Source organism: Macrobrachium nipponense, chromosome 17 (assembly GCF_015104395.2).
Source record: "Macrobrachium nipponense isolate FS-2020 chromosome 17, ASM1510439v2, whole genome shotgun sequence".
NCBI classification, from domain to species: domain Eukaryota; kingdom Metazoa; phylum Arthropoda; class Malacostraca; order Decapoda; family Palaemonidae; genus Macrobrachium; species Macrobrachium nipponense.
The window spans coordinates 68,539,515-68,553,241 of record NC_087210.1 but is presented as its reverse complement, the minus strand read 5'-3'; the positions used below and the strand labels follow the sequence as shown (position 1 = coordinate 68,553,241).

The window sequence follows — 13,727 nt, the reverse complement described above, 5'->3', positions numbered from 1 at the left end:
CTGCCTGTTAAGTTCCTCTCTCACTTGCAATGTGTACTGTTATATTACATGCATTCAGTTTTGATAAATACCTAACCAATTTTAATAAAGTTAGTACTGCATTTTTAATAATATATTATCAATGCAATTGTATGTATCAGTAAAAAGTGTACTGCATATTTACTCATTGCTTCAACTGATGATAGATGGTAACCAAAGCTCAAGGATCTCACACTGTTTCAAACATTGTAAGGATTTCAATTTTTTTTACCATACTATATAAGTAGTGGCACTTCAGCATAACAAACAGTTGGGGGTCTGCCTTTCCCTATGCTAATTACAAAATCCAATAAGTAACAAAGATTGGCACATACCCTACAAAAAAAATATGTACAGTGCCCTGAAGCCACTTAGTAAAGCTTCAAGAGAACAGCAGTTCCATATATTTACCAGTGTACTTTGTAATGAGAATTTAATTTAAAATATTAGTTTAATTAACATTCAATTTCCAAGATATATCTGCAAAATTAACTGCTTCTAAACATCAAACAATATGGTACTGTACAACTTAATCAACAAAAGGTACAGCAAACAAGAGATAATTCTGTAAATTTATAATACCCCATACAAGACTGGATATTAGTTCAGAAGCCTTATACTACATTCAACTGCTGTTGCTCTTTTTTTTATTCTAGACAGCATCCTTTGCATATAGCTACAAGAGATTTGCCTATTTCAGCTTTTGAAACAAAAGGCTTTAGCACAATACGTAGCAATAGCCATAACTCTTTGCTACAAGGTCTCATGAAACTTTTTATGGATTCATGGGACCTTGTAGCAGAGTTATGGTGAATGCTATTGAGATGATTTATGTATCAGTGACTTAAGAAAAACTTAAATGCAAACAGCACATTACACCATCTTCCTGCTACACTATGGAATCTTTAAAAATGTGATTTCTGCTTACCTAACTGGATATTTCTAATGACCAGAGATGGCTGAGTTCCCTTCTTGACTAATCTTTCAAAATATACACCAGAGAACCCGCTTGAAATGCACGATACAAACACAGCAAAAATCCCCAGCAACCATGATACTTCTGTATTTGGATGTGCTTCATTTACATCAGGCGGAAGGGCATCTTCATTATCAGGAAGAGGCTCTGAATCCCCCAGTGGACCTTTTACTTCAGATGCCTTAATACTGCTATTGCTGTCATTCCAAGTGCTACTTTCAACCTGAAGAATTGAAAATTAGGAAAAATCAAATTAAGAAAAATATGTATACAATTTGCCGGAAAAAAATTCAAGAGTCAACAATTAACATACAATTTGTTTCACAAAAATTGTAAATATGCAATACCCATACAACTTGCATCTTCAAAGCCAAACAGGTCACCCACTGCATCTGCTCAGTCCTTTCAGTGTGATGGTCATAATGTAATTGCTGCTGTTCTTACCAAGATTACCTTTCTTGAATTTTTTGGAAGTGCCTTCATTTTCAATCATTCTTTCATCATATTTGTGTTCATTTTACTGGTGTTTCATTTTGTGTTTTGCTTACCTCAACTTAGTTTTTTCATAATCATGTACTATTAGGAGCAAGCATATACCTAATTCTTTATAAGTGCTATTATCACCCAAAAGACTTCCCATTTTTTCTATGTGTTCATTTTTGTTTAATATTACTAGGGCACTTGATTTATCTGCTTTTGTGATGTGTAATTTTAAACAAAAATGAATACATAGAAAAAATGGATAGTCTTTTGGGTGATAATAGCACTTATAAAGAATTAAATAAGAACCCGATAGAAAGTGTGAACAGTGGTTTCAATAAAAAAGTGAAAAATCTGTTAAAAGGTAACGAAAGCCTTATAAAGAAGGTGTGTGTGACCTCTCCATCGCTACCGTATATGTATGGTACAATAAAAACCCATAAAATAAACTTCCCTGCCAGACCAATTATCAGCTCAGTGGGTTCCGCATCTTATAAATTAGCAAAATATTTAGTGGATATCCTTAACCCATTGGTAGGTAACATCTCTATATGCCAATATTAAGAATAATGTGGACTTGATAGATAAACTAAATAGTGTACAAGTTAATAGTGAATCGAAACTTGTGAGCTTTGATGTATTATCTCTATTAACAAAAGTGCCTATTGATGATTTATTGGAGTTTCTATCGGAATTACTAGAAAACAAACAACTGGATATTCAATTTTCTAAAAGCACCTTAATTGAACTGATAAAATTATGTGTTAAAGACTGTAAATTTGAATTCAATGGAAAATTCTACTCACAAAATTTTGGTATGGCAATGGGAAAAAACCCTCTGTCCCCAGTGCTAAGTAATTTATATATGGAATTTTTGAAAAGAAAATTTTAAACAATATAATTCCACGCAATGTACCTTGGTTTAGATATGTTGACGACATAATTTGTGTATGGCCAGGGAACGAAGATGTAAATAACTTTTTTGCCAGGTTAAATCAATTAGTACCATCAATTAAATTTACTATGGAAATAGAAAAAGATGAATGCCTACCCTTTTTGGATGTCCTCATATGGAGAAATAGTAGTGGGTTTAAGTATAGTGTTTACAGAAAACCTACTAATATTTCTTCCTATGTACATTTCTATTCTGGACAAAACAATAAGGTTAAAAGATCAGTGTTTGCATCCATGTTTCTAAGAGCACTACGGGTATGTAGCCCAGAATATATAGATGAGGAGATAGATAGATTCGGAATACAGGCAAGAAACTGAAATATCCAGATAATGTACTAAACAATGCATTAGAAGCGGCAAAAAAGACCATGTACCAAAACCAAAAAGATCCTTACAACAACAAAAATTTGCTTGTACTACCTTATAATAATATGAAAGATATCCCACATCTCCTGAAGAATTTTAGTGTTAATGTAGTTTTTAAAAAAAATAAAACAATGAAACAGGTACTACTTATTAAGAACTCCCCCGACAATGCTAAAGGATGTGTATATAAAATACCGTGTAAGTCTTGTGACAACTTTTACATTGGTCAAACGGGGAAAGCACTGGAAAAAAGAATAGAACAACATAAACAATGTATGAATATGCACAGGGAAATAGTGGTATATTTGTACATGTTAGTGAGAGCAATCATGCTATTAACTGGGAAGGGGCAAAGAAGCATGTGTGTTCTAATAATGCATTGGAAAGGAACATCATTGAATCTACTTTTATAAAAGAAAGTTACAACAATAATATGAACATCAGTCAAGGAATGTATAAACTTGATCCTTTAATATCAAAAGAAATTTGTAAACTGTTTAAATTTTAAGGTAGGCTGTAGAGATATATGGAAATAGGATTACGTATTATATTTGTAAAAAGAGTAAAGGGGGCTGTAGTGGTAATGAGATGTTCAACTCAGCCTCCCTGACACCTGTCAGGTGTGGACTTGTACCCTAAGCGGAAGTATCCCTTGAAAATTTATTGTAAATTTTCGCCAAATAATTTTTGAAAGCCACTCCTACCTTGACACCTGCCTGTGGGTGGATCTGCAGTCTCAAACGGTTGTGTGCATGTTCATCAGTACTGTCTTTATACAATATATACTTGTGAATTCTAATACTATGTATCAGTCCTTTGTCAATGGCATGAAAATAAAGCCAAAACTGGTCAGGACCTACAACCTGTCATTATTTTTCACCTGTGGATATGTGTGATAAACGAATCACATGCTAAAGTGATTATAATCACATATCTATATATATATATATATATATATATATATATATTAATATATATATATATACATAACCATATATATGTATATATATACATATATATGATGCTTTATACATATGTATATATATATATATATATATATATATATATATATATATATATATATTATATATACATATAGATATATATATATATATAATATATATATATATATATATATATATATATATATATATATATATATATATATATATGTATATATATATATATATATGTATATATATATATATATATATATATATATATATATATACTATATATATATATGTATATATATATACACACACATAACATATATATATATATATATATATATATATATATATATATATATATATATATATATATATATGTATCATATGGATACGAAATTAATCCGTTCTGAGGCTGCCTTCGTAACCTGAGATTTTCGTATTTTGAACAGCATTTTACATATAAATTGCCTAATTTGTTCCAAGCCCTACAAAAACACCCCAGTAAATTTTATAATAAAGCTAAATTAACCAATAAACAATGAAATACTACAATTTTGGACCATTCAATACCTAACTTAATACGTACTACTTACTATGTACTACATAGTACCTGTAAATAAAGTGTATTAGTGTACATGGTATACAAGAAATACTGTACTATGTAGTAAATGTGGAACCTTACCTTTCGAGTGAGGCTATCTCCGAAAGTGGCGACAGAGAAGGACAAACGGCAGAAAACTTGTACGTATGTACACTTAACTTTACGAAACACATTAAAAAATGTCAGGAAACATTAAGACTGAACTTTACAAAAAAGTTAAAATTAAATTTATTTTTTTTTTCTTTTTTTTCTTTTTTATTTTTGATAATTAAGGGATTTTGACGAAGGAAAAATCTATTTCTGGGTGATTGGCTCGTGTCGCTATGAAAGTATCCTTAATATCATTCTTTCTAGGTAAAATTAGCCTAAAATTACCAGAGAAAAACAAAATTAAGAAAATGTCAGTAAAACTGACTCGCTCACTCTTAAAACCGAATGGTCGGTATGAAAATAGGGGCGAGTGTGGAAACAACATACCACGAGACAAACACCAATTAGAACTTCCTATCAGAATCCCCCCAAGAGAGAGCTGACACCAACGGGCGATGCCGCCTCTACTACTACTACTAGAGGACGCCACGGACAGCAGCGCCCCTAGCGGTCATCCTTAATTAAAACAGTTAAATACATCTTGTCCTGCAAGGGGGGGTGGGGGAAAACAAACCATAAAAAAGGGGGGGTTTCATAGGGCGACACGAGCCAATCACCCAGAAATAGATTTGTTTTTCCTTCGTCAAAATCCCTTTCTGGCTCAGCTCGTGTCGGCCTATGAAAGATACCAGAGAAACAGACAAGATGGGAAAAAAGGGAAACAATGAAAAACAATTTAAAATGATGGATATAATATAAGTAAATCAATTACAGCATACAAATAAGCACTTAAACTAACTTATATTAAACAGCAAAATAATAGAACGTTAGTAATCTTAAAGTACTTAAAAGGTAATTACAGTAAATTACAGAGATGCATGTAAAATAAGGAAAAAAGGAGATTTACTTAACAAAATTATAAAATATACAAACTCATGTGTCCTACCCTAGCACAAAAATAAGGGTAGGTACACTGAATCCATCATCAATACAATATTCCAAAATATATACAAACACATTGTGCTGAAGTTCATCATAAGTACAAAATGGTGAATATATACAAACATATTGTGTCCTACCCTAGCATAAAAATAAGGGTAGGTACACTGAAGTACATTAACAGTACAAGTGTGGATGTCCCTAGCAAAAAAATAAGGGACAATCCACTATATGATACAACGGCTAAGGCTATGATGTTGAGTAGCCTGACGATAGGGTGAGGCATGTTGGCTGATGTAGGTAGAAAGGAGACCTGGATCTATACTACAACTACTAAGCAGTATCAGGGGAAACTATGTTTCCCGCTGCTACTGCTGAAAACTTTAAAGATTCAAGGACTTTTAAATAATGCCGTTTAAAGACTGTCGGGGATTTCCATCCAGTATACTTTCTAAGATCCTCAAAGTTCATATGTTGGAAATAATTAATTGAGGTGGCTACTCCCTGATATCATGTGCTTTTGGAATGACTCAGGGTTGGCTTGTTTAATGAAGTAAAGGAATTTGCTGTCTAATGCCTTTAACTGATAAAGTACCACCTTTTTCTCTATGAAGAGAGCACCTGAGGATCTAGAAGAAGTACGAGATAGAAAGGTCTCGTAGAGTGATACTGGGCAGAGAGAAAGATCCTGTGGAAGTGGGATAACCTTCCAAGGAGCCCACCTTGCAAGAGGATCTTCATTTTTGGCTAAGAAGCTACGATCCGGAGCAAGTAGAACTTCTCCTGATGGGAGGAATTCCACATGACCCGCATCTCTGGATAGAGCCGACAGTTCTGAGATTCTAGCTCCCGAGGCTAGGCTTAATAAGAATAATGTCTTCCTCAGGAGCATTATGAATGTACAAGATGAGTTGTCAGTATCTGAAGCTAGTTTAAGGACATCATTTAAGAACCATGAAACTGTAGTAGGCCTCTGAGAAGGTCTAAGTCTAGCACAGGCTTTAGGGATAGATGTGAAATAAGATTCAGTCAAATCTATCTGAAAACCTACTTGAAAGATTTTCTTCAAAGCCGATTTATGAGTGGTATCGTGCTAGCTGCTAAACCTTTTTCAAACAAGGATCTGAAAAAGGATATAGCCAAATTAACTGTCATGGTTGTAGTGTTCGATTCTCTCAAGAAAGATGCTAATTTTTTAACAGCTGAGTCATATTGTCTAATGGTTGACTCTCTCTTATCTGATTCTAGGAAGAGAATATTCTGTGGATCAATGTCAGCATCTTTATTAGCCGCAAACAAATTCATGAAGTCCATAAAGTTGGGTCCTGGAGAGTTCCTGAGGAAGCGAACACAGTCCTCATTTGTACTGATTGTGATAGTTTGGGATTGGGGATCCGTTGAGGTCGGAGACCCAATTTCCAAAAGAAGAGGATACCAGTTTGCTCTTGGGCCAGTCCGGTGCAATCAGAGCTACTATCCCTTTGAAAGACCCTTAGTTTTGTCTAGGACTTTCAGGGACAGAGAGATTCACTGGAGGAAAAAGCATAAATTCTCCTCCACCTGATTCAATCCAACGCAGGGCGTCCGTGGCATAGCCAGAGGGTCCAGGTTGGGGGCCACATAGCGAGGGAGCTTGTGGTTTGCTTGTGAGGCGAAGAGATCCTTTGGAGACCTGGGACTCTCCGGCTTACCACTGGAATGACCCGACGTCCAGGAGACCACTCTGATTCCAGAGGAACTGACCGGGGACAGGGCGTCTGCTATCACATTTCTTACTCCTGCCAGGTGAGTGGCAGACAGATGCCATTTGTGTTTGTTTGCTAATGCAAAGATGGCTATCATGACATGGTTCACATGCTTTGATTTGGACCCTCCTCTGTTGATGCAATGAAACTACCACGTGCACTGTCCAAACTAGCCTTAGATGAGACTTCTTCGGGGGAAGCAGTCTCTTCAGAGTAAGAAATACTGCCATTGCTTCCAATACGTTTATGTGGAGCTGGCGAAATTGAACTGACCAAGTCCCCTGAACCTGTTTTGAACTGAGAGTATCCCCACCACCCGGACAGGGATGCATCCGTGTGAATGGTTTAACACTGGGAGGGGATATTGAAGGGGTACTTTCTGGCTAAGTTCTTTACTTTTGACCAAGGCCGTAGTTGGTTGCGGAGGATCTGAGGAATTATTCTGACAACTTGTCTCGATATTTGGAGTTTGCCTTTGACCGCCGCCAAATTCGATTTATATCTTTCAGCCTTGCTTTCAGAAGGATATCTGTTATCGAAGCAAACTGAAGAGACCCTAGGATTCTCTCCTGGTTTCTTCTTGACGTTTTGTCTGCATTTGAGAAACTGTCTGACAGATTTTGCTATTTCCTTCCGTTTGACCACTGAATTGATAGATTGTGGGAAGACAAATCCCATTGGATTCCTAGCCACTGAAAACGAGATTCCGGAGTAAGTCTGGATTTCGTTTTGTTTATCTGGAACCCCAGATGTTCCAGGAAGTGAACTACCTTTTTGGTAGCTTTGAGACTTCCTCGCTGTTGGTGCCCAGATCAACCAATCGTCGAGGTATGCCGCTACCATGATTCCCTGAGCTCTCAATTGTTGTACAACCACTTCTGCTATCTTTGTGAATACCCTGGGGGCTACATTCAGATACCGAAGGGGCATCACTTTGAATGAGAATGTCTGATTTCCTAGCCTGAATCCTAGGAATGGGCGGAAGTGCCTGGCTATAGGGATATGATAGTATGCGTCTGTAAGATCGATGGAGCATGTGACGGCTCCACGCGGAAGTAAGGTCCTTACTTGCGAGAGGTAAGCATCTTGAACTTGTCGCAGCGAATGAAAGAGTTTAGCTTTGACAAGTCTAAGATTACCCTTCTTTTTGTTGAGCCTTTCTTTGGCACGCTGAATAAGCGACCTTGAAATTTTAGATGTTTGACTCTCGCATAGCTCCTTTCTGAAGGAGTTCCTTCCGCGTAATCTATCAATTCCTTTGACGGTATCTGATGAAATGATTTGATTGGAGGATGGATCTTTGATCCAACTCCAGCCTAATCCTTTGGACACTATGCTCTGTGCCCAATTGCTGAACCCCCACCTGTGGCGGAAGAGGAACAGCCTCCCTCCTACCTGGGGAGCCTCATTGCTGATGGCGGGTTGGCCACCACGCCCCCCTCTGAACTGTCTACTCCTCGTCCACCCCTTCCTGCGCCACGCTGACGAAAGTACCTCTCGCCCTACCTTCTCGGTTGAGAGTAGCCTTGAGCCTCATATGCAGGGTTGAAGGCCGGCGAGATAGCGTAGGAAGTGGATGGTTGAGATTGCTGGGCAACCAGGAGGATAGGTTGGTTCTGCTTAGAGGTGGAAGGTTGTCCCTGTTGGGTAACTGGGACTGCCTGCACAAATTGCTGCTGTTGCTGGAGTTTTTTATAAGGCTGGAACCTCTTACCAGCCTCTTTGGTTCTTGCCAGCAGTGGGAACGGATTCCTGTTTCCTCTTTGAGGAAATACCCCACCTAGCTCTAAGGCTCTGGTTGAGTCTAGCAGCTTCGTGGTGTACCTCGTTCACCGCGGACTCTGGGAAGAGATCCGCTCCCCACATGCTAGCGGCCAAGAGTCTATTAGGCTCATGCCTAATGGTACACTCTTGTAAGACATGTTCTTCCGGCAGTTCCTCCTAGCCTGGAAGAAAGTCAAAGGCGTCCGTTAGAACCGTCTGAAACTGAGATTTCGCCAGAATCTTGAACAGCGGTTCCGTAGCGTATGAAAGGGCAGCCATTTCGTGATGATGATGGGAATTGAGGGACCTGCCAAACCTAGTTCGCGCATCGAACTCTGCCTGGATTAGGGAGTCCGGCAGCCTAGGATAGTTTCTCACCGAACTGGTCCATGGCGCAGTCCGGTTTGAGTTTACCCAGTCGTGTAACGTAGCTGGCAAGTTCTCCCACAATTCTCCGAAGGCCGGGAAGAGCGGAGAAGTAGACTCCGCCCTCCCTTAACTGTGGAATGGGTGGGCTCATCCTTGAGGACTGCCTGAAGGGACTTCTCCACTAATTTCGTGGCGAACGGAAGAGAAACCTCCTCTTCCGTCGCGAAAATAGTGAAGTGGGACTCTTGTAGGCCTGGAGCTTTGTGTTCGTAACACTCCCAGTCCTCAAGGCAGTGAACCCATTCCCCGCTGGGCGTGATCTCTACTATAAAGGACTGACTCCTTCGAGATCTTGTCTTTCCCTCGTCAGAGCCGTTGGCGTCAGCCTAGCTATCCGATGAAAGGCTGCGTCAGACCCGAGGGTAAAACTCGAAGTCCTCAATCCTTCGAGTTCCACACTCCGAGATAGAGATCATTCCGTCTTTAAATGGAGCGTAGGCAGCTACTCTCCATGGGTTCTCCATAGAGAAAGCTGGCAAGAGTCATATGACGGGAGTTGAAGAATCCCCGTGCTAGATTGCTGGGGAGACTGGGGGAGGAGCCTGAGCTAGCCCAGCTACTCGGTCCTCATTTTCTCTCATCCTGTTAAAGAGATCCTGGATTGACTGTCCCAGATTGAGACAGAGTGTTTTGATAATTGCGTCAAACATCTGCTCGAATCGTGTCCCCAGTGCGGAGATTTGTGAGCCTACTAGCACGCCCACCTGTTCCATCACCCCTGCTGAGAAGTAGAGGGATCAAAGGTGCTGGTGCTTGCTACTCCTACCGGCGTGGCCGGAGTGGAAGCAGTGGAGGCGGGAGAAGGCAGTGACTCGGCGGGAGCGCGAGCTTCTCCTTTGAAGCCTTGCTTCTGGAGCTCTTTGATTGGGAAGAGCTCGGCTTTGCCTTCACCCGCATCGGCATATGAGTCGACGACTTCTTAGCCGCAGAAGACGAAGACGACTTCCTAGAAGTCGACTTAGCTAGAGTCTTCGGTTCTCTCTTTCCCTTCTCCTTAGGAGGTACAGAGAGAGCGGGTTAGGGCGAACAGGGATCTCAGATCCGTAAAGCCTTGGAAAGAAGCAGAAGAAGAAGAAGGGCAGGGGAAGATCCAGGAGCGCTCAAGGAAGGACCTTGGGCGCCGACATACCTACCTCAACCAACAAATCCTCCCCACCTACCGCCATAGGCTCAAGGTTAAGGTCCAGGCCGGGCAGCGACGTCCGGGACCGACTCCTGGGAGGCTACGACCCCAAATGACTGCTGGAGGTCTTGCTGGATGGAGGCTATCAGCCGGGGCAGCGGACAAGGGTCAACATAACCCGTCGACTATTGCCCGCGGGGAAGATCTGGACGGCCAGCTTCCTGTCCAAATGTAGGGGTGGGCTGGCCCTTGGCGGCGTTCTTCCCGAAGCCGCCCACCCCACGCTTTCAGGGTGGCGAGGGCGACTTCCCTCACACCGGAAGCCTGAAAGAAAGGTGAGATTAGCTGCCAATAGTGGAATGGGATTAACAAACTTACGACTAGAAGTTGTTAGTAAAATAATAAGTAAGCCTATAATGGACTTACCCCATCTCCCAGCTGACCGACCAGGTCGTAGCAAATGGCGCAGGCCTCGGGGTGCCAGACGATCGTCTCGTTGAACGACGTGGCACAGGGGGCGTGAGACCTGCATTCATCGTGTCCACAGGGTCAAACAGCGTCGCGTTACACGCTGGGACTGCAGTTGGTAGCCGTAGTGGAAAAGTACATGAGTACCAAAGTAAACACTTACAGCTAACATATGCTCCGCTGGTGCCGGAGCGATAAAGTTAGATTAACCAGAGCCCCGCCAAAATACGTGTGGTAACCAGATTGGAAAATAGGCTATGATTCCGCCGATGGCGGAAGCACAAAAGGTAACCAACTAGGAGTGGTGGAAATGGAAACCACGACGGAAAATGGCGGGGATGGTTGATAAAAATAATAAATAATAACACACAATTCATTGTAAAATATTGAATAATTAGGGTATATCCTTAAAATAATAATAACAAAACAATCTCTCTCCGCCCGTCTACTAGAAGAGTGCGTAGGTAAGGGGTAAGCTCCCTTCCGGTAGCGGGGGAGAGATATAAGGATATAGTAGGCAAGCAACCGACCACTCATAGTACCCCCTCACCTCGCCGCTAGCGAGCAGTAACCTATAACCAAAGGTGCCCCGGCTGCGACGGAAGGCTCCTTTCGTATCGTAAGGGAGGAGGCTGAGCAACTGGGGAGGGGGAGAGGAAGGTCCCGGCGAAACACGGCGGGAGCGAGAAAGGAGGGAGGGATGGCCTACTCCTCCCCTCCTCACCAACTACCCGCATGGAGAACCCGGTACCTCATAGTGGTGCGCCCTATACCCCCTGCTGGGAAGAACAACCCCTGGACACCTCCGAAAGGATGGATAGAGAAAGGCGAAAGAGGTTGCCATAACAACCAAGGGGTCCCCCAGCTCCTCCCTATAACAGAAAGGGAGGGAAGGGGCAGGGTAAGGTGCTATGGAACACGTGACCGCAAGTGGCCTAGGCCGCGAGCAACACAACCGTGGTATGGCCACGTGAACCAAGCTGTACCAGTACACGGAACAAGCACCTAGGCTAGCCTAACACCCTAAATAAATTAATACACCGAAAGGTGGAAAAGACACTTTTAGTAAAAGAGAAAGAAAAACCACCCGAGGAGGCAGACTGTTCCAAGAAACAGCAGCCTACTCGGAGCCAGCGTAGCCGATGTAGAGCAAAGAGCCGGGAAAAAATGCTGGGTCGGAAAATAATAATAGCCCTAAATACCAAGCTAAGAGAATGGTAGGAGGGCTGAAATAGCTAAAACTCGATGTAAAACAATGAACGTGATAAAGTAAGCCCATAAGTATAAGAAGTCCCACCCTAGTATGGAGGACCTGGGAATCTTACGAGGCGGCATGGCCGCCACGAGACAACCGGGGAACCGTATATGACCTATTAAGAGGAAAATACTGGTACCCGGAAGATAAAACTGTGGTAAAATATTACTATGAGTTTACTTAACTTAGCGTGGCATTGCAGAACGTTCCATCGTAGATAGTACGGATAAAATCCAAAAAGAACGCACAAGAAAATGGCGACTTGTCGCAAGTGCTAAAAATTAAGGATGACCGCTAGGGGCGCTGCTGTCCCGTGGCGTCCTCTAGTAGTAGTAGTAGAGGCGGCATCGCCCGTTGGTGTCAGCTCTCTCTTGGGGGGATTCTGATAGAAGTTCTAATTGGTGTTTGTCTCGTGGTAGTGTTCCACACTCGCCCTATTTCATACCGACACTTCTTTTTAAGAGTGAGCGAGTCAGTTTTACTGACATTTTCTTAATTTTGTTTTTCTCTGGTAATTTTAGGCTAATTTTACCTAGAAAGAATGATATTAAGGATACTTTCATAGGCCGACACGAGCTGAGCCCAGAAATGTCATATTTGCTATCACAGGGAGTAGGAGAAGCCATTAGTGATGAGGCTATTGCAAGACAGTACTATCCTTAATTGCTGTAGATTACCTCCTTACTGATAACATTTCGCAGGCTGTATTACGCTAGGTAACATCAGTGAAGCCATAAACAACCTACCTAATAATAAATCGCGATGGTCTTTCTGCAGAAGCATTCAAATTCTAACACACGATAATTTACATTTTGCTAGCTGCCCTATTCAATGAGTGCATAATTCACCAGTTTTTCCACACTCCCTACTCTTAGTTCACTTAATATCATTCATCAAAAACAAGCTAAACGATGCAGCTGACCTCAGCAATTATCGCTCAATTGTAATCACTATAACTATGTCGAAGATACTAGATTCGGTACTTCTAGTGAGACTTCTTCCCTTTCTACACATCACTGACAACCAGTTCAGATTTAAAGAAAAACCAATCAACCAACACCTGCATCTACTAAAAGAATTACTGAACTATTACCTATCATCAGCCTCTCCTGTTTTCCTATGTTTTGTAGATGTGAGAAAAGCATTTGACACAGCAAACTACCTGAAGCTCTTCCTGAAACTGCAAAAAAAGAGGCACACCCACCCCTATATTTAACTGGCATTTTATATTACTGGTTCTCCACACAGCAATTCTGTGTCAAATGGGGTAACACATTGTCTTACACATTCAGGTCCCTACACAGGATCTGGCAAAATGGCATTTTCTCTCAGTACCTGTTTAATATGTATGCACAGATACCCTGAATGTCAAACGGATCTCACTCCAAATCAGATGCACTGTCAATGAAACAATAATACACAACCTTTGTTATGCCAACGATATGGTTTTGATTTCTCTATCAGTGTGAGGTCTCTAGCGACTCATCAACACTTGCAGACTGATATCCTATACAACGAAACCAAGACCCAGTGCATATTGCTGCTCCCGAGATCACTTAAGCATAC

General features: G+C 41.1%; 1 protein-coding gene across 11 annotated transcripts in view; it reads right to left on the bottom strand.

The window, feature by feature from the left end:
• LOC135196290 (UDP-N-acetylglucosamine transporter-like) overlaps positions 1 to 13,727 on the bottom strand; it is a 140,548-nt gene that overhangs the window by 43,539 nt on the left and 83,282 nt on the right. For all 11 annotated transcript variants that reach the window (XR_010310374.1, XR_010310365.1, XR_010310368.1 and 8 more), the window contains exon 5: positions 947 to 1,217. Coding sequence is in view for 1 of the 11 variants with exons in the window: in XM_064222993.1 (XP_064079063.1) it covers positions 947 to 1,217 (271 nt within the window). In the remaining 10 variants the exon portion in view is untranslated. The remainder of the gene's footprint in view (positions 1 to 946; positions 1,218 to 13,727) is intronic.